Consider the following 20,796-nt stretch of genomic DNA (forward strand, 5'->3'; position numbering starts at 1 on the left):
GTTGCAGAAATTTAATATCCAATTCCATATTCTCCCACACATTTCTGATGGTCCTGCTCAGCCCCATTCTCCATGCTGAATATGATCCCTTTTCATTATGCGGTCCTCCACCCAACAACTGGCCCAAATTGCTTTTCCCATTTTTCTGCATTTGGGTGTGCTCCTTATTTCCTCCCATAGTCCTCTCTGCTCATTTGGTTCTTTAATTCCCCCTTTCACTTAAATCAAACAACCCACGTGCAAAAAAAATCCTGTAACAATTTATATTGTTCTTATTGGGAAAAATGACACAAAATGACTTGTCTCCATTAAAAAGCACAAACCACAGCAGAAAATAATACAGCTTTGTAAAAGTGTGGACACATTCAGGCCACACTATCATAGAATACATTTTGATAATGACCCTGTGACATGGACTCAACCCCAGCTCATCCACCCTGATACTCAGCACCTGAGCCTTGGAGGTGTATGCACTACGACGTTCCATGCCGTTTCACTCCATCCATTTTCTCAGCGCTGAATAAAATCTGTGCATATTAACCGTGCATTTCTTACAGCTGCACGAGTGGCTCAAAAGTGCTGGATGGGTGTTTTCAGCATGAAAGGAGGCTTGTATAATATATAGACGCCTTCGGCAAAACTACCCGGAATGAGTATTATCATTAAGCAGCACCACTGTGAAATCCTCAGACACACCATGGGACCCACATAATTACACACTGCTCATCCCCATCGCTTCCATATTCTCGCTGCACCCATTGCACTGCATGTTCCTTCACAGCTAATTACCAGGCCTCGCTGAATAAGGCGAATGTCCCCTCTCCCTGAGTGTCTTACTTCAGGGTGATCATTACTGTAGCTGAGACACTGTACGCCAATAGCTGCTACAGGTGGCGGAGCTGAGTGGGACGAAGACGCAACGCTGTGTTAAATCTATATAATGGCACCGTGCTTTTGATTGAATGATTCGCAAAGCTTATGAACCCGAATGTTAGTCACGGTAGAATAACGGATGAAGTGTTTGAACTGAGGATGAGTCCCTGCACTGAACCGTTAATGTTGATTTTACACAGCGCCCCAACTTTGGGGATTTGGGTTTGGAGTTCAAACAAGAGAGCAGTCTGTAAATAGTAACGGCTGTTTACAATAGAAATGATTTATCACGCCTACTGTGTTTTCTCCTCCAAATAGTTTTGGCCGAACTGGATTTCAAACCCGCATGATTTGGTGGCTGCACGTGTTTCTCCTCCCAACAGACTTTATTATTAGTAAAGCTGGCACATTCTCGGATCCCAGGAATTAATTTGGTTAAGGCATCGCTCTAATTGCCTTATAAAAATAAACCTCAAGTTGCAGGAAACTGGAATTATTTAGCCATGAAACCTAGAGAACTATATTTAAATGCCACAAATGTTGCTAAAAGGTTAAATAATCACAAAAACCATGATTAAAAGGTAGGACTAATGGTGTCAGCCGTCAACGTGGTCTAATAACAAAACTGCAAATTACTAGAAATGATTAAAATGAATTATCATAAAAGGTTGTGCCCTTGAGGAAGGTTGGGAAGTGTACAGTATGAGCAGAACTGGCTGCACTGTACACCTGCATCAAGACGAGTCGCTGTTACTTTCATCTCAGATTGGAGGAGATGATCTTTGCCAGCCCTCTGATTTATTACGGCGTGAAAGGCTTTCCTGACAGCTTCCTCCCTGTCTTAATATGGACGAGTCCCGCTACACAGAAAACAGCCCCAGATGAGTGAACGGCGCTCCTCTCAACTGTGTCTGGTGGTGCTGCAGAGTTACGGGCTTTCACATGCTCCCTCACCATTAGCATGTCACTGGTGACTGAGTTGGCCAAGTCGGAGACGGAGGAGTTGGCATCGTGGCCCTGGCGCCGCCCGCTTTCGTCTGGTGTTTGACCTCTGGAGCTGCTGCCTGCTTTGTTGCCTGGAGTTCTGTTAAAATGGACACATAGACATAATCACAGTAACCTTAAGTATACACTAGTGGCTGCTTTTATTGCAGCATAAAAATGGCTCCTGGCTCACACTATTACAAGAATCTGTCAAACGGCTGGAAATATTGACTAATAAGACTAATGAGCACTTATCACAGCGAGAGACACGACCCAGAGACGATAAAACCGAGGCAGAGCGGAGTCAGAGGGACTGGAACAGGTAAAAGCACGAGAAAGATTAAAACATATTTGTGTGGTATTAAAGATGATCCGAGGAAGAAAGATAAATTCAAAGATTTATCTGTGAGCAGAGGTTGAGAGGAAGTGAAGGAGGAGATTTGCCTTTGTTCACACTCAGAGGAGTAATAGAACGAGCAAAGTGGGGTTACTGACTCAAATTAATGTGAGACTGATACTCACACAGCTACACACCAGATTTAGCGCAAGACGCAGAGTAGAGGTGAGACGAGCCAAAACATCTCAGTCCTGGATAATAATAAAAAAAGGAAGCCGGCTGGCACAACATGCAAAATGGACGGAGGCTGGAGGAGACGGACAGGAGATGTCCAGCAAAGAGACATGTCCTGCTCTGACAGAGGAAGTCAGAGTAGGGGATGAAAGGAGAGAGCAGCGAGCAATAAAGAGATCCAAATACAATGGCCTGTGTTTCAAAAATGAAAGCAGAGCATCAGCCCACTGGTGAAGATGTCTGAAGCACAGCTGCATCATCTGTCAGCTCACGCTAACAACGCGCGGCCTAAAAATGATGACGCGGCAGTCACGGCGTTCCACCTGGCCCTGACGCGTGCCTCCCGTGGCTCAGCACACGCCGTCTGTTTATTTACATAACCGCGTGGCTAATTTCACAACCTTCCTGTGCTTCTTTGCAGCTTTGCAGCAAATCAAAAACCCAGGAGTTCAGTTCAGTGTGTTAAAGTTGGGTGCTTTTTGTGGATGGAAAGTGAAGGATGTTTGATAAGTGTCACACCTTGGTCTCCAGCCTTTCAAATCCTAAATAAGCGCTTCTCTGGGTAACAGGACCCTTTACTGCTACCTTACAGCGTATTGATTTAGCCTTGATTCCCCACCAACCTTGTCTGTATTATTTATTTACTGCGAAATGAAAATCAATGTGCAGATGCTTAAATCCTGCCAATAATCCCTTCAGCGTTCTGTCACCTTCCTGCTTTTCAGCATGCGCTAATCGCAGCGACTGGTTTAAACACAGTTCAAGGTAATTCTCCTAATCCCCTGATTCGAAGTGCCGCGATCCCGGGGCTGAAATCTCCCTCATTTGACATTCTCACAGTGGTTTTACCCCGACGGGTTGTTTATCTTCCGAGTAGATGTCGCTGCACAACAGCAAGCACCTGACATTTAAAACTTCCCTTTTTAAAAAGCTCTTAAGACGAGTGTTGTCGAGGAACTGTTTCAAGCGTGCCCCTCCATCACCTCCTCCCCTCTGAGCGGTTCAGCTCCGATCAGTGGATGACTCCCCCACTTTAACTATAGAGCACATAATATATGCCTGTCAGCTGGGCCTCTACCCATAGAGTCTATAAATGCTCACTTGTAGGAGGGGTGGGCTCAGTGACAGCCCATTGAACCCTACTAAATCAACACCCAACACAGCAGATAGGCCGCATGAATCTTAAACAATCAACCTTACACAAACACAGCTGGGCTTTCTCTCCATTATTTACAATGGAGAGGTGCATTTCATCCGACTGTGCTGCTGTAAACGTTTGGCCCTAAATCATGTCAGCCCTGCCGAGGACATGCAATACCTTAATACAATGTGTATGGAAATTGTCAAGTTATGGCAGTCCTGCATAGGTGATGCAGGCTTTTTAATGCTAACTGTAAAGGTACAGGATTTATTGGTCCAGTTTACGGACAGAACCATGGACACAGTTGCAGTAGGTGTCCCGTCGTTAACCAGGTGGAGCTCAAAAGGAGTGTAGTCATAGTAGAAGGAAGGCAATAAAAGCAACATCATCACTTCACGACAACCTCATTCATCATCTACATGTAGAAACGTGGCCTCGTTAACTAGACGGGCACATACGTTTTGTTGACTAGTCAGTGTCAACTCGTACGTTTTACTGACAGAGATGAAAGCATAAAAAAAGGAGTTAGTCAAATTAAATCAAGACATTTTTAGAAAATGAGTTTAATAGAAGACTAGAAAAACAAAAAAGTGATTTTCCTCTAATTATTGTAAACAGGAGTATAAGAATTAAATCCTCTCACTAATAAAGAACTGAAAACGAGGGCAGAAGATAAAATATAGGAAAAGGAAAACTAGTGTACTAGTATTGTTTTGTGGGGGAATATCCTATGTTTAAGGAGGTCATTGAAGGCCTCATCATCGTTTACGGGCCGGGAGCCGAAGGAGGTGCCAAAGAGAAGCAGGAGCGATCGAGCGGGAGAAAGAGAACAACATGTAATTATTGTCGGTGGAGACGTTGTTGGTGGAAAGTGTTGAAAGCAACTGGTTTAGCGAACGTCCCAGTGGAGCTGTTTATTGTTTGCTGCAGTGGGGGACAAATTGGGCGCGGTAAAAGTACATTACCGACGAGGAGCTAGCTTGGCTACACGGTGCTAGCAGCAGCGACGCACGTGGCACTCTGTGCCTGCGCAGCTGTCCAAGGATGACGTCACGACCGACGTCGTAGTTCCTCGTTGGCGGAACGAAGGTGAAAACGAGGGTAGACTTAGCTCAGGACACCCGGGACAGTGAGTAGCCATAAAACCCTATAGCAGGAAACACATGAGCTCCAACATGCACGCCATCGATAAGCTAACATGGACTGCCAGGTTGTCCCTGTAAGTGTTTATTGGTTGTTAGAGGAGGAATATTGTTTAGAATTAGAATTTGTGTGTTTATCTGTTTTAACCCAAAGAGTACATTGAGAAAGCATGGGAGTGAAAGATCACATTAGTGAAGCTAACTAGTAGCTAACCAGGCCTCTCAGCACCTTTAGTCAGAGTCATACTTATTATTTTGGTATTGTTAAGTACTTTTTTATTGTTTATTGACATTTAGTAGACCCTCCACTCATTCTGCTCCTCTGCAGGTGTGGAGTCTAGAAGTCAACCCGGGCTGTGCATATATATTACCAAGTGAGTGGGGAAGGGGGCTACACAACCAAACCAAAGCTACAGCCTCGAGCAGGGGGTTCCAACCCTGGTCCTCGAGAGCCACAGTCCCGCTGGTTTTCCAACGCTCCCTGCTGATCACCTTGATCAGGTTTAACAGTTAGCTGCTGATTGACTGAACACACCTGGTCAAGGTGATCAGTATTAACTGGGACAGGGAGAGTGGGAAAAGCAGCAGGACTGTGGCTCTCGAGGACCAGGGTGGCCGACCCCGGCCTAGAGCCTGGAGGCTGGGGTCACACACAGCACAGGCAAACACCATCAGGAAACAATACACTAGCACCCGTGACAGAAATCAGCACAGTTCTCATAAGCTGAGGAGCTCAGGCCCCCCCCTGGTGGCTGGAGGGCCAAGACACTACGTGTCAATAAGTTCTCAGTAAGTCTTGCATCTTACTGCATATTTTCTCCAACACACTGTAAAAATGAATTACCATTTTAAACTACAGTTCGCAGCTGTTTGTCACTGCAGGAAAATGTGTCAGCAATGTTACTTTTACTTGCCCTCAAATCATGAGTGTTGACACGGCAACAGCCTGAGGGGCATGGAGTGACTGGGTGTGGTAGGGTGGTAAGCTCACCCATGTGTGTAAATACGCACGCACGCACGCACGCACGCACGCACGCACGCACGCACGCACGCACGCACGCACGTACACACACACACACACACACACACACACACTCTATCACCCTCAAATTGGCTGTTTTCTTTAAAGGAGAGGTGTAAAGAAACAGTCCTGCAGAAATAATGGAAAACACCACACTGCGATTCTTAAATTGCTGCAGTGTTAACAAAGAACAAAATGCTATGTGTCATTTTTTATAGTGATATCCACTGGAATTTGCCCAAACAGAAGGAAAAATATCTGGAGCGGTGAGTTGCCCCTTTTCTGCCTGCTGGCAACCAGCTTGTCTAAAATGCAACACCAGTTACATAATTCATCCTTTAGAGGTTGTTGTAACCATGACTACTGGAATGTGTGCTCCCACTTAAGGTTGTACTCACTGCCATCCTGTATTTTACACGGGATTGGAGTAACCATAGTGACGAGAGCCTTCAAAAGAGGGCAGTCCAATCTAAGGAAGTTCCACAGAGAGGGGCAAAAATGGAAAAAGCAAAATGCCCACAGGGCGAAGGGACCAAAGATGTGGAGAGCTTCTGAAACACATCCTTTAACTTCCCTCGAACCTGCACTTTTCCAGCCCCCTGTGACCCCTAGAAAACAGCGCGGCACACAGAGCTGAGTGTGAGTGAAACGGACGATTCATAAATGCCAAAATATTACAGAATAACCTCAAGCCAGGAAATTCAAAACTACAGGAAAAGACAGAGACAAACAACTACAGACTTACGTTATGCATCAGTCTCAGGTTAAAACCAATGAACCAGCACTGAGCCTTAACACGCATGCAGTCATTCTGCAGGTTGATAGCAGTGTCCCCGGAGGACAACCACTTCAGTCCCATGCATTGAAACCCTGACTGTTGACCTCAGGGCCTAAATCAGGAAGTGGGTTGTCAGCTGTTCTCTGTGTAATTGGACAGAGCAGGTCACGGCATCCCAGGGGACGGAGGCAAATGTCCCCCATTTGTACTTTCTGTTGATTAACAAAGCCTGAACAGTGCATCGTGTCATGGGTTCAGCTCTGTGTAGATCCGGCGCAGATTCACCGAATCAGCTTGTAATCCCACAAACACACGCTGGAACCCGGCGTCGGCAGCAGCTGACCATGTAGTTCTGCAGCGGAGGCTTCGGAGCAGGGCCGCACGGAAGCCAAGAACACATCTAGCCGCCATCTGTTTGCGCCGAGATGACACTTATGTATGCACACTTTATGAAGCAGGCACGGAGCTCCTGTTTTCTAAATATAACTCAACTGAGGGGTGAGAACTCATTTGAATAAAAAATACATTTCTATGGAGTAACACTGGAACATTTGGCACAATCTTCAATTATCCGCTGGAAGCACCTCGCTAAGTACAAGGGCTCATGTTTCACTTTACCTCATTTAAACAGAAAATCGGATTTAAACTGTTCTGATTAGATTTTTTTTTGCCATAATTTATAGCTACTTAACTGAAACCACAATATTTTTATAACCCTACAGTAAAGTGCGTCATTGAGGTTAAACAAGAAGTGTCCCTACACTGAAAAAAGAAAACCTCACCAGTGAAGTCGGTGTTTATGAATAATGATGAAGAAGTTATTAGTTTAAATCTAAAGTGACTGTGTGCAAGCTGACTAAACAATAATGACCCAGAGACGAGCCGCGCCATGTAAAAAGCTTATTTTTAGTGGATTTTACACTCTATCAGTTTCAGTTAGCGCGCCCTAAAGTCATAGCAAATATTAAGTTAACCTGCCCTGGGGTGTGAAATAAGTTATGGCGCGTCAACACATTATCACATTTGTTTCCATGTGGGAAAACATTGTAATCCTGACTTGAATTATACAAGCAGGAAACCGATTGATTGCTGAGATTACTGAGACTCCACTGCACACGCGTGGCGTCAAACCTTCACATTCACAACGCTGATATTTGAAGATGATGGAGCGGATGTTCCAGGAAGCTCATGGTGCGATAGCTCACTGCATAAATGGAGCGTCCACGGAGGGAGCGCATCCTGATTGTCAGGATTGAAGGTGATTTATTTGTTGGGCCCAGCTGAGAGTCAGCAGCGTCTGTGACACCATGTCGCCAGTCGACGCCCTCAGGAACGGGCGGATTGGGTGAAGGAAGGAGACAGCGAAGAGGCATAATAAAACAGGAAAGTGGGAGAGGAGCTTTAATAGATACAGTACAATTAAATAAAGCGTGGAGGCAAGATTGAGAGAGAGGGGAGCGGTGGAGAGGGAATGAAGGACAGATGAGAAGACAGGTCTTATTGAGAAGCAAAATGAGGGCTAGTGGGGGTGTGGAGGAGATTGATGAGGAGACGGGGAGAGGAATGAGAAGCAGCGTCGGACTGATGAGAACTTGAGGAATGAGGGTTACCAGCAGGGCCCGGATAGGCGGCGCGTCTCCATAAACATACGGTATCTGGTTCTTGCTGATCATACACTCGCCCCAGGAGACTATGAAATACAATATAGGTCCCGTGTCCTGTGATGGATGAGGCCCAGGTTTCAATGTGGGCCCGCTCGCTGCTTGCCAACAACAGGGACAAATCACTCAGCCCCTGCCTCCCTGGACGTGCGGGCTAATAGAACTAATGGAGCCATCCACGGCGTTCGACTGCCTGGATGCGCCTTGAACAGACGCCTGCTGCCTCTTTCTCCAGATTTACCTGCCGCCAGTTGCTCTCTTTGTGAGTGGGACGGAAGGACTGGCGCGCTTTTATTGTCAAAACGAGACGTAAATCTAAATAAAAATCTGTTAAACGACTGGGAGAAGGCTGTGATTTGCTCCAGCGCTCGCTGTCATCTCCCGCCGTGACGCCCGCCTCGCTCCGCTTTCATGAGCTGACTTAAATCAGATCCCCGCTCTGACCCACGAGGAGCAACCAGGGAAATGGCGAATGAGCCCCAGACTTGGATCTGACAGGTTTTTAAAAAGATGCCTCGTTTGTGCTGACCTACATTGCTTTTTTTTTTTCTAATCATCCACTCTGGAGCCACCGCCGGCTCCGGGAGCGGCCATGGGGGCCGGCGGCCAGCCTGGAGAGTCATTACAAGGCTTGTGTTACTGTGAGTGCTGGCTCAGACCAACAATTGAAAGAGTCAGATACCCTGGATGATAAAGGGTGGCAACAACTTCCTGCTTGATTAATACGGCCCTCGCTGAGTTGAACCACTGGCTTGTGCAGTATTAAATTACAACTGCAAGATAAAAACTCAGCAACAAACCAAGATTATTTGACTACGGTCACTCTTCACACACAACGTTGTGCTGTACATTGTTCCTCTCTTATTCCGTCGCCCACTTTTAGCCGTGACACTGGTGCATGTTGCTCATTTGAAGGCTGCGAATGCTTAACTGCGCTGACGGGGCTTCTTACACCACAGCAGGACTCGCAGCAAAGTTGAATTTCTGACAAACCGTTTCAGCATCAGTGGTTTACAAGAATGCGCTTCCCCACGGAGAAAGGAAAGGCTGCGTTATCTATGCTGAACCTTCTAACCCGCCCCTTCCTGAGGGTGTTGTCTAGTGAGGTGATTTCATTTGAACGTTGCCTCATTTGGAGTCTGTGAGGGCACAAGATATTGTCGGCTTATAATGAATGAGCGCAGACGCTGATATGCTTCATTTCAGAAGCTGCTGCACATTCCACGGTGTTCTGAGTGAAGGCTGTCTGGGGCCTTTAAACTCTTCTGGGCTCCTTCATATTTATTTCCTGCTTGTGTCTCTGTGTGTGGTGAATCTCCCAGCTCATTAAGATGCAGCCTGCCGTGCAACAGCAGCTTTTTGAGATGATAATAACACAAACAGCTTCGGCGCTTCCATCGTAGTCGTCTGCAGGTGGGTGATTATGTCCAGTGCACCGCGGGGCTCTGGCAGGTCCACTACAGTGACCCCGAACCGGCTTACATAACACAGTGCTGCACACAACAGAGGCCACGGTGGGAGAAAACGCTGGCTTTGTCTGGAGGTGACAGATCAGCAAGAAGGAAACCGTGTCCTTTGGTAATATTGTAATTATCACAATACCACTATTGGGGTCTAATCTTAATTCATGCAGCAGCTGTGATGTAATTAATGGCTACTTTACTTGAATCATAAAACCACAGTAAACCTGCACCACCTCCATAATAACATTAAAAACAAGGTGGAGCATTTAGAATGTAACTGTCTGTCTGTTTTGTTATGCATGTAGTAAAACTCTAAGTACATCTGTAATCATAAATTTCAGAGTATATAAAAGTTGTTGCTGGGGTGATACAGAACTCTGCTTTTTCACTGGATTGCCTGAACAAATATAGATGTGACCTCACACACAGCTTCCACTTTGATGTTATTATTTCTCTACTATGAGCCTTTGTAGATATTTGTGCTCTTAGCTGTGTTTGATTTCATTAATAAAAAAATTCTCAAACCCCTGATTATTTTTACCCCGTAGCATATTTCTCTCGAAAAGGCGAGAGTAAAGGTTTCCTACTCTTTCAATCTTTCTTTTACCGTCTGACACTGTCGCGTCACATATATTTGTGTCGCGGTCGTGCCGCTCCATCATTCTCAGTCTGTCGGCCTCCGCCGAAAACGGCCGGGAGCGAGGCAGCAGACAGGCTCAGGGAACATCCAGGGCGACTACAGAGACGGGCGGATCAGAGAAATGGACAGAGATGAAGATGAAGAGCTGTTATTAGTCGTGGAAGGACAGTAGACAACTTGGCCCACGCAAAGCCTCGGGGCCGACGCTCAGTGTCGGGCTGTGCTCAGAGTCAGGCCTCCACACAGAGAGCGGAGCGGCAACGTCCCCACGACTGACCCTCAGGTGCTTTTACAGCTCAAAGGTCATAATTGCCACAAAAGCTTCAAATAGACGGCCAATTTATTACGGTCTCCTCCTCAAAGATCGACTATTTTTCAGCAAGCTCAAATTCACAGATGACCTAGTTAGAACGGCACACGGATGCACTGCAGAGAAGCCGTCGTGGAACGGAATGAGATTCTGAAACAGAATCAGAACCTTCATCATCATCAATCTTCATCAAGCCTCCGTGTAGGAGGAGCAACGTGAATCAGGTGTGCGCTCGGGCTGTGTCAAAACAGCGGGTTGAGAGTGTTACCGCGCGCACACGTTAATGTTTCAGGAGGGCAGCGTGTTTGGGCTTTTGTTCGCCAGCTGAGCGGCTCGGTTCGGGCTCTGACAGCTGCTGTGAGATCACTGGTGGATGAGAGCAGTGTAACGAGGGCGCCCTGCTGCTGCGCCAGCGACTCGGAGATCAAACCGCGAGTGAAGAGCTGCAGACGAGCAGACTCACGAAGGCCTGGGCACAAAACATGAGAGAGAGGCACTCAGGATGTGGAGCTGGAAATAACACGCGGTGGAATAAACAAATTTAGAAATAAAAGGAAGGGGAGAGCAAACAGAAGGCAAAAGACTGGGCCACAGCTACTTATCTACAGCATCCAACATGAGCAGCTGATAATGAGAATGAGCAAAGTCACGTGTGTCAAATTCCCCACATCACTCCCCTCTCTCTCTCTCGCCTCTCGTTACCTCTTCTCTGGCGTGTGCTCGTTCTCTTTGCTCGCCGGCGCTTCCTGTAGATCCGGGAGGTTGGCAAAGTCGTCTTGTTCGGCCAGGCCGATCGCTAGAGACAGAACAACCATCTTCCCCTCGCTGGACACACAAGCAAACGAGACCGCATCACAAGTGCACAGGTGTGCAGACAGACAGGTGCAGACGCACACGCACACACACACACACACACGCATGCACGCACGCACGCACACACGCACGCACGCACGCACGCACGCACGCACGCACGCACGCACGCACACACACCAAAGCACAAACAGGCAGGGACAGATGCACAGCATCTTTCATACACACCCATTCATATCCAGGGAGAAGTGGGAGAGAGGTGGCAGACTGTTGTGAGGATGCTCAGTTCAGACTTTACACTTAAGCGCGAGTGTGTGTAATGTCTTACAGCCAATTTTAAGTCAGTAGCGAAACCTGATTGAATCTGTTTATGTACCGTATGTGCAGAACCAACCAAAGCAGCGCTAACCGCTACAGGCAACACAGAACACACTATGTAACACAATGTGGATGTCCCTGAGTACTGAGATAGTGTGTTGGGTAATAATGAATAAACAAGTTCCAGCTACTGACCTTCGTCAGAAAAATGTTATTATCTCTAATACACAACATAAAACACTGCATATTTTAATATTATGCGCGGAGATTAAAGCAACTGACAAGTAAGAAAATGAAGTTTAAGTAATCTAAGGCTGCTCCAGTTTCATTATGTGGAGAGCAGCTAAAAGCCGGAACAGCTCTCAGGAGCCTCACAAACAAAACATCACTGTTTGTTGTTCCACCCCAAGCTCAGAAATGAGGAGGGGAGAGACGACTACTAATGGCCACTCCTTTAACCCGGCCGTAAGTTTGAGCCTCATTAAATGCGGCCCGGTCTCTGAATGTCTACAGTCTCAGCGCTCATGTCTTAATGTAGTGGATCCTTTGTCGCTTTCATCTTGGTTCTTGGAATGGACACCCCATGCACCGCTAATATCTGTTATTACTATGGTGTAGCCTGCCTAATTAAAATGGAGGCGCTAATACAAGCCATATTATTCATGGTTCAGCCTTTGATACGTACAGTAACTCGTCAGAACCAGCAGTACAAGGCTGTTCTCTGCTAATTCATTATTAAAATATCTGAGCTTATGTAATGCATCAGAGAACAGTGTGAGCTCTTACAACCACTGATGTTTTTTTTTCTCCACTGTAGATATGGTGTTTATTGAATGTATTTGATACAAGCGTCATTATCAGAAATATGGTGAGGTAATGAAGCCTCAGTGGTTTTATTCCCTTTAAATGTAAACACGTTAAAAAGAGAAGCAAAAGCCTGAAAGAACGTTTGAATTGGAAATACAGAGAAAATGAAATGATATGCAGGAAAAAAAAAAGATTAAGCGAGAAGAAAAAGCAAAAGAAATCCATGAAAATTGCAGTGACCCTGACAAAAACCTGCAACAAAGACTCACATCACGTTGATTTTCAGCTATTATTCTCCCTCCGAACGTGGCCGGCCATTTAAATGATGTTTTGCTAAAGCATGCGCCGCGAATTCGAGAGGCCACGCAATCAGTGACCTTAACAAACGAACATTTGCCCACAACTAACCTTGTAATTCACAGGCGCCAAAAAAACAACCCAGACGCAGGGGCCGGCGTGCAGCGGACCCCTCCCTCTCTGCCTCCACCATGTTCTTCCCCTCGTGTGTCCACATTTAATAGAAATCAAAGCCTCTTTTTCCATCGGATCTTGGTCTCATCTCTCCGTTTTTTAACACTGCGTGTGCGTTGTTAACAGACAGGAGGCTGTTAGCTGAAGCTGTATTGACAGCGGCCCACTGGGACTGTGAGGAGAATGGATCGGTGTAGAAGACAGACCCGAGGACGCTGAAATCCTCCCCACTGACACCAGCGCCGTGCATCTGGATGCTGGCGGGGAGGCGCCGCTGTCGCCCCGTGTGACAGGACTGGACACGAGTGGCATTCGGTTGTAAATACTCCACCGAGCCCGCGTTCAGGTGTCGAGGCGCCCCATAGGTGTTGACAAGCGACGGGGACAGGTTACAGTGAGCGCCGCCACATGTTGGTGCCCGGCCTTCGCTCAGCGATGACTCAGGCAGGTCACCGGCCTGCACACACTGCTAATGGGACCGGGAGGGAGGCCGTGCTGCTGTTTGTTTGAGTCCAGGATCAGGGCGGGAGGAGGCCGGCATGTGCCTGCTTTGTAGAGAGCATCGTTTGTAATCTACCATTCAAGTCAAGTGGAGGAACGGAGATCAGCGCCTCAAATCAATCAAAGAATCGGTCCAGCCATGCTGCCCTGGTCAGTGCAGGACGAGTCAGTAAAAGGATGGGAAAGGATTCACACACACACACACACACACACACACACACACATCCTAGTGTGACTGACAGATGACACACCGATGGCAGACGCAGAGACATGACACATGACGCGCTGGTGACGTACGTAATAACATCCATCATATGTGACATATGCAGATTTTATGGCCTGGAAAATCATTCTCACAAATCAGACTGACACTCGTTCCATCTCAACATACTGCTGAAAATAATCTAAACAAGCGCAGCCTCACAACAGTGGTGGAAGGAACATAGTGTCGATTCAGGAGCGTTGACGAGCTCCTCGTGCTCCAGCTGCATGTCGTCACATCTATTACCTAATAATAGTAACAGGAAACGCCACTTACAGGAACGACTTGACGTCCAGCCCTCTGTGGCGAATCTGCTCCATCATGTGATCCCAGCTCCCCGGGTTGGACCTGGACCGGCCCGCCCCTGTTCCTCTGTACCGGGAGGCTCCAGCCGGACTCCCCCGGACCCCCCGCGGGCCCCCGCGGTGGCCCCCGCCGCCCGGACCCGTGTGCAGCTGGCCCAGGCTCTGTGAGGTGACCGGGGGATCGTTGGGACCCGGAGGGGGCTGGTGAGTGAGGGGCTGTTGGAGGCTCTGCTGCCGGACCAGGGGCCGCGGGCGCGCCACCGCCGAGGACGGGATGTGCTCCAGGGTGGAGGCGGAGGAGAGGGAAGCGTCCCCGAAGCTACAGGGGCACATGGGAAAATCGGTTAAACAAGGGTTAAGGAATGAACGACGGAAACAAGTGGTCGGATTTTCATCTGAAGGAGTTCAAAGTAATGCACTGTACACGGAACAGACTGGAATGTGCAAGCAGTGTTTTCAGAGGCTCTCCAAGAGATCACCATCAGGGAGGTTGAGTGAAGGAGGAGAAGCGATGTCAGAGCCTGTGACTGTGTCTCATGCTACATACCAGTGACAGATGAGCTGCCATGCAACATGTGAAGTAAACAAAAACTCTGCTCACGTGCTCGGATTAAAGCATCACTATCACTTAACTGTGTCTCTGTCAGCAGCACTAAATTGATTCTGTATGTTGCTGCTCCTGCTAATTAGCGCTGACCTACTTCTCCCGTCTCCGCCTGGTGTTTCTTTCTCTGAGGTCCTGCGCTCCCCCTTGACTCTCCCTTCGCTTCTACCTTTGTGTGAAACCCGTCTCCTTCGCCCATTCATCTTTTTCCCGCCCTCGGTCCTCGCATCAATCTGCCTTCGGCATCTCCTCCAATCAGGGTTCTTTAAGTCTGCTCTCTAATTACAGGTCTGCTACTCTTACAATCATGTAATAGTGCTTATCCTGCTCTCAATCACAGCCCCGCCTGACGACTGTAAGCTTGTGCTAAACAGCTCTGTCTGAGGCCAATGCTGCGAGGGAGGATTTACTGCCTGGACCTGAATTATGTTTGCAGCACTCTTCAGTTTTAACTGGGCTCTAACTCTGTTGGAGAGTCAGGAGACAGACCCCTCAGACCCAGACCCCCCCCCCCCCCCCCCCCCCCCCCCCCCACCAAGGAACACAGCAACACTGGATGAAGTCACAACAAGACGGCGCTCGCCCCGTGTGTACATGCACTCATGCACACTCACACTGCGCGTCATTGCGTCCTTCCCGAGGATGTGCTTTGATGGGAGCGTTTACTTACTTGGTGAGCAAATGTAAATGGATGCAGAGAAGCTGCTCGGTTGCTCCCTTTTGTGCGTTTGGAAAATTAATTTGAGCGTTTAGGAATCGAGAAGCGAACGCTTTGCTTATTATCAGCGTGTACATGAGCGTGAGGTGTGGAGCTGGTGCAGCGGGAGCTCCTCCAAGGCTCCGATGAAGCATCCAGTTGAATCATCAATACCGCATTTAGAAGAATATGGGGTTCTATAAAAATAAAAAAGCCAAAAGCTACAAGGCTGCGCACATTCAAACCTAACTAGGGACGTAAACTCTGACTCCGGAGAAACACGTACTGCTGGAAATCCATTTGCAGTATTCTCCTTATACAGTAATTATTCATACCTGTCTGTAAGCGTTTGCTCACAAAAGCAACAGGGACATGTTGCAGATTTGCTGGGCTTCGGTATGAGTGAAAACATTAATGAGACACATGCAGAACAGATCTGGACTACGCTGGTGATCGACAGCGTCCGTCCTTGAGTTGTCTTAAATTTGGAAATCCAAGTGTAAGTTGCTTCCTGACATGGATGTTGTCTTTTTGTTCCTGCATGTCTGTACAGGAGCAGCACAATCTTACAATGAGCGAGAAGGATCCTCCTTCAGCTGCATCCTCCTACTGACTCAGAGAGAGTCGATTAAGATGACTATAAACCTTGAAAGATTTTGTAATTTAGGAGAACTGAGGAGGGTGAAAAACAAGGAGACAGAGAATGAGAGAAACTACAGTGGAAATAAAAGTAAGAGAGAGAGACAGACATAAAAAGGGGAAAATTAAAATGCAAAACGTGAAAGGAGGAGTAAAAAGGTGGAGATCAAGTTTAAAACCAGACATTCAGCTGATCTCGCCCTCTGTTGTTAAACAGCTGTACCGATCTAATTGTGAAAGCCCAACAGCTGCTTGATACAAGGTTAACTTCACGCTGCACTCGAGCGTGTTGCAGGGGAGGCTTTTATTTTTATTCCAACCCCGGAGAAGGTGTGATCCTGCTGTTCATGCGCCTCAGAAAAGCTTTGCCTTCAGATGAGTGAAGAATATCGCTCCTCACCTTCCGTGAGCATCTGCTTGGTTTGAAACCCCTGAAAGTGTCACTTCCTCTATTAAACGGGCGCCCGCGAGGCGCCGGAGTGCGGCAGCACGGCTGCATCTCATTCGACGGAGCCCTGAAATTAGCTGGCAGCTGACGTGAAAGTGGCATTTGTTTATGAATGAAAAGACTCCAAGGGGCTTTAAGCACAGGTTGGCTCCTGTCACACCAGCAGCAGCTCCGTCTTCCTCCTTCAGGACACATGCAGCCGTGCCATTCATGACTCTCATTCCTCCCCGACCTCCACACCATGCTGATGCGCTGCCCACCGGAGCCCCCCCCATGCACCACTCACTTGCTAAATCGCAGGCCTCCGGCATGCATGTGGCTCTGGACCATCTGCCAGCGCCCGGCCTTGCTGCCCCCCGTCACCATGCTGCGCACGCTGTCGCTGCGGCTGGGCCCCGCCCCATTCCCCGAGCAAGCGCCGCCCCCACCGTCGCTGGCCCCCGGCGAGGGTCCAGCGCCACCCGGCCCACCCTTGTCCGCGGCCCCGCTGGGCGCGGCGGCGGCGGGGGTGGGGGGTCGGACAGAGAGGAACACGCACGGACAGGAGGAACGGACCAAGAGAGGATAGGCAGGAGAGAAAGAGACAGACAGACGGGGGACGCACAGACGGACAGAGCCGGAGAGCAAAAGGGTCGTCAGTGAGGTTAGTCAGGCAGCAGCTCAACCAGTAACGACTGAGCTCTCATTCACTGTAAAACACTCAATCATTTCAATACATGCCCAGTATGTTTAGAGTTTTATATACTAGTCTCACAATAAACAACTATTTAAGGTTATTTATGCATATTTTAATGTTCCACAGGACTCAAATATCTAAAGGTAGGAAGTAGGTCAAGAGATGCAGCAGGTGCGTCCCAGTTCGCTCCCCGCAGGAGGACAGTGACGACCAACCTGCTGGCTCTGTGAATTGGACATAATAGCTGACTAATGATGCAAATGCATCATCTCCAGATTACTGGACTGCAGGTGCAGGTGCAGGAACGAGAGCAGTACTGTGTATACCACCGTCACCTGCAGCCCGCGATGGCAACAAGTCACCCGGAGGCTCCAAGCCAGTGGTTCAAATGATCCCACCCCAACGGACCGACACTCAGACGCCACAGAGATGAGGAACAGACAGACGCCGGTTCAGCGCACGGAGCTTCCACAGCGTGAGGACAAGCCACGGAGCCAACACAACACAACAACGGCCTCAGCGGCTCAGACAACACGAAGGCGAGAGTACAATGGATGATGTCCTGTTGGCCACAGGTTCAGTTCATCTTTATTGTTTGTCTCATGTAAATTACACTTAATTGTCTGCGCTCGAAAGTGGATAAACAGACTCCATGTCGCTGGATAAAAGCAGCATTACTTTGACAGCAGTGAGTAAGAAATTCAGCAGTTGACTCATATCTCAGCGATGCTTCTGTTATCGGCCTCACGCCACTCAAATGCAATTAATTATGTCAATACCGCAACGCAATCGCAACTATCACTGCTGCTCACTGATTCTGCAATAATTTCAACATCGCTGCACAGATACAGACTAATTGATCTCCCTGTGGTTTTCAAAGAGTCAAGTGAGATGCAATTAGGAGAGGATGAGAACGAGGAGGTTCGCTTAATGCCTCGGTGACACGCGGGAAGCATCTAAATGACGAGATGGGTGTCGGCGTGGAGCAGATGTTCCATCACACAAACACAGTTGATTGCTGTATTGTACAGGACAGATACGGTGGGATGGTGTGTGGGACAGGGCTCAGGTAACCACAGAGTTACAGAGGAGGAAGGAAAACACACGGAACAGAAACCACCCATTAACGTGACAGTCGGACGTTTCCCGCTAATTCCCTCGTTAGCGTGGAGAATTTAATGACACCTCTGTCTGTACTCGCTAAGAATGGACTGAAAGGAAAACAAGTAACAGAAGCGTCAGCCAAAGCCTCTTAGATGGACTCATTAGCAAGTTGTATCTCGATTGTTGAACTGTTTTACATTTGTGATTATGAGTTGTTCTTGGCCAAGCTCAGTAACTTCTGTTTCTGCTAATTGCCTGGCAGCCAATGGCCCCATTACAATTACAAATAGTTGTTTTTGCACTAAGTTTTATTCATTTATTTATTTTGTACAGATTAAATAAGCAAAATATATTAAGTTGATGAGGCAGTTTTAAAGAGCTGCGCTAACTGCCTGCCGTCGGCCTCATATTTAAATCTATACATATACTGGTCGGGCAAAATTTAAACGGAGCCGTTTAAGGAGAAGAAGCTGCTGAATAATCAGGAGCAGCCGACAGTCAACACTGAGCTGAGGTTTGAATACTTCAGTTCAGAGGCAGAAAGTTGTGACTCTGAGATCTGCTCTTCGAGGGTCGCCCGTCTCTATGGCAACACGCATTGCATGGGTTGCAGGTGAGGAGTAAACAAGGGTTTGATGAGACTAGCAGAGCTGTAGGGACGGGACCATCAAGGCCGTTCAGCCGTACACATCTGCTAATGAGGCTAAATAAGATGCTACGTCCTCACTTTATTGTTGGCCTTGGTTTTGATTTAAAATCTTTTGTATTTCAAAATCCAGTATTTTGTGCCGTCTCTCTTTTCATCTTGGAACCCGTCAACGTTTGGGACTCCTCGGACTCAGAAACATTGAGGGATTGTGCGGCACATCTCTATCAGGTGCTGCATGGCCAGCAGTGCATACTAAACGCCGGCTCACTGTGGACATGCCTGAATGCAAAAACACCAGGATTACCAGGGATGAGAGGAGACCTCTGCTATGTGTCAGAGAGCACTGCAAACCCAGCTTTCTGCCCCCTTGATGCTATTACATGTGATGGTTTCACTGCTCGGAGCGGTTTGTTCACCTTTGATCAACTTTCATGTTTCATTTGTCAGGTATTGTTGCACACAAGTAGCCAAGATTATATCATTAAATAAATAACCCTTACCTTTCCAATAACGTCTAATTTTATCGCTGCCCTAACCCTTACCAGCTACGACTGAGACTCACTTGGGCGTGAGGCGAGGGTCTCCGTAGGGCGCGTAGGGAGACATGTTTAGGAGGAACTCCTTGGGCGGGTAGGAGCTCCACCGCTGCTGCACGTTGCTGCTGTCATTGTTATTCCAAAAGTCTCTGTCTAGTTCGCTGTGGCCAGAGGGATGAAAGAGAGCAGTGAGAGAAGCATAGAGTCCAACGTGACAGACAAACTGGGAGAGAGAGGGTTAAATATCATAATGCAAAGGTCACGGAGAGGGAGAAAAGCAATATGCATATTATATTTGATACTCCGATAAATCAGGCGAGTTTTTCACATTCATCACAAAGTTTCATAAGACAGTTTAAAATAAGTAAGTAAATTAAATGTCCAAAAACTTAATGAAGGAAACCTTGATGCATGTTAAAACTAATCCTGAGGATAATAAAAAAAGACCCAAACAAAATCAAAAGATTATGAAAAAACACTAATTAAATATTTTTCAGGGACATAAATTACTATTTGGCTGTAAAATATATTTTATAGAAAAAGAGACGAAGTTCGCGTTAAAGCACAAACATATACACAAGATTTCACTACACGGAGCCGGTTTAATAAATTAGAAACATGTACTTCCACGCTGCTGTAGGGACACTGCTCATCACGCGAAGCTACATTATCAGCTTTTCCAGTCTCACTGCATCACGCATCATTTCCATACCCACTCCCTCCCTGACACCTACTTGATGGCTTTATTTTCCCCTCGACCTCTCACGGAATCCGGAGAGCTGGCGGCCTCCACCCCAGGCTTATTCCTCTTCCCCTGCAGGGAGACAAGGCAGAGAAGGAGTGATTGGGAACCACACACACACACACACACACACACACACACACACACACACACACACACACACACACACACACACACACACACACACACACACACACATTAGTGTCGCCATCGCTGTTTACAAAAGCAGTTGTGCAAGTGAAGTGCTCATTATAAAGGGCTTCGGAGAAGCAACAGGTTCCAGCACATGTTGTAAAATATGATGAATGAGAGGGAAGAGCAGCAAATTGGTTTGATGCCAGGACGCTAGCCGGCCTGTGAGGATCCCGACGTGACGAGGGACCACTTAGGCACAATGAGATGCAAAAACACACTCCGGCTCGCACAAGCGTGAGACATGCACGGCCACGTCCTCACACACAAACAGGAGGGAGCTTTGAGACGCGACGACGATGATAATGGACAAATCTATAAATACAAACCAGCCTACGGTTTAAAGCTAAACAGGACACAGGGAGCTGCCACTATGTGAGTTATTACACCTGCAAAGACACTGCATCATTTGGAGAGTGAGGAAGTTGTACAGTAAAAACGTGGCCATTGC

General features: G+C 47.6%; 1 protein-coding gene across 4 annotated transcripts in view; it reads right to left on the reverse strand.

Annotated features, from left to right (window-relative positions):
- syt7b (synaptotagmin VIIb) overlaps positions 1-20,796 on the reverse strand; it is a 51,537-nt gene that overhangs the window by 6,008 nt on the left and 24,733 nt on the right. For 2 of the 4 annotated variants that reach the window (XM_029145013.3, XM_029145017.3), the window contains 6 exons: positions 20,146-20,225; positions 19,438-19,572; positions 16,733-16,933; positions 14,030-14,377; positions 11,287-11,409; positions 1,828-1,957 (listed from right to left, as the gene is read on the reverse strand). In XM_029145013.3, the coding sequence (XP_029000846.1) occupies positions 1,828-1,957; positions 11,287-11,409; positions 14,030-14,377; positions 16,733-16,933; positions 19,438-19,572; positions 20,146-20,225 (1,017 nt within the window). The remainder of the gene's footprint in view (positions 1-1,827; positions 1,958-11,286; positions 11,410-14,029; positions 14,378-16,732; positions 16,934-19,437; positions 19,573-20,145; positions 20,226-20,796) is intronic. The other 2 variants (XM_029145015.3, XM_029145016.3) reach the window with 2 other exon arrangements.

The sequence above is a fragment of the Betta splendens genome, chromosome 3, assembly GCF_900634795.4.
Source record: "Betta splendens chromosome 3, fBetSpl5.4, whole genome shotgun sequence".
Classification (NCBI taxonomy): Eukaryota; Metazoa; Chordata; class Actinopteri; order Anabantiformes; family Osphronemidae; genus Betta; species Betta splendens.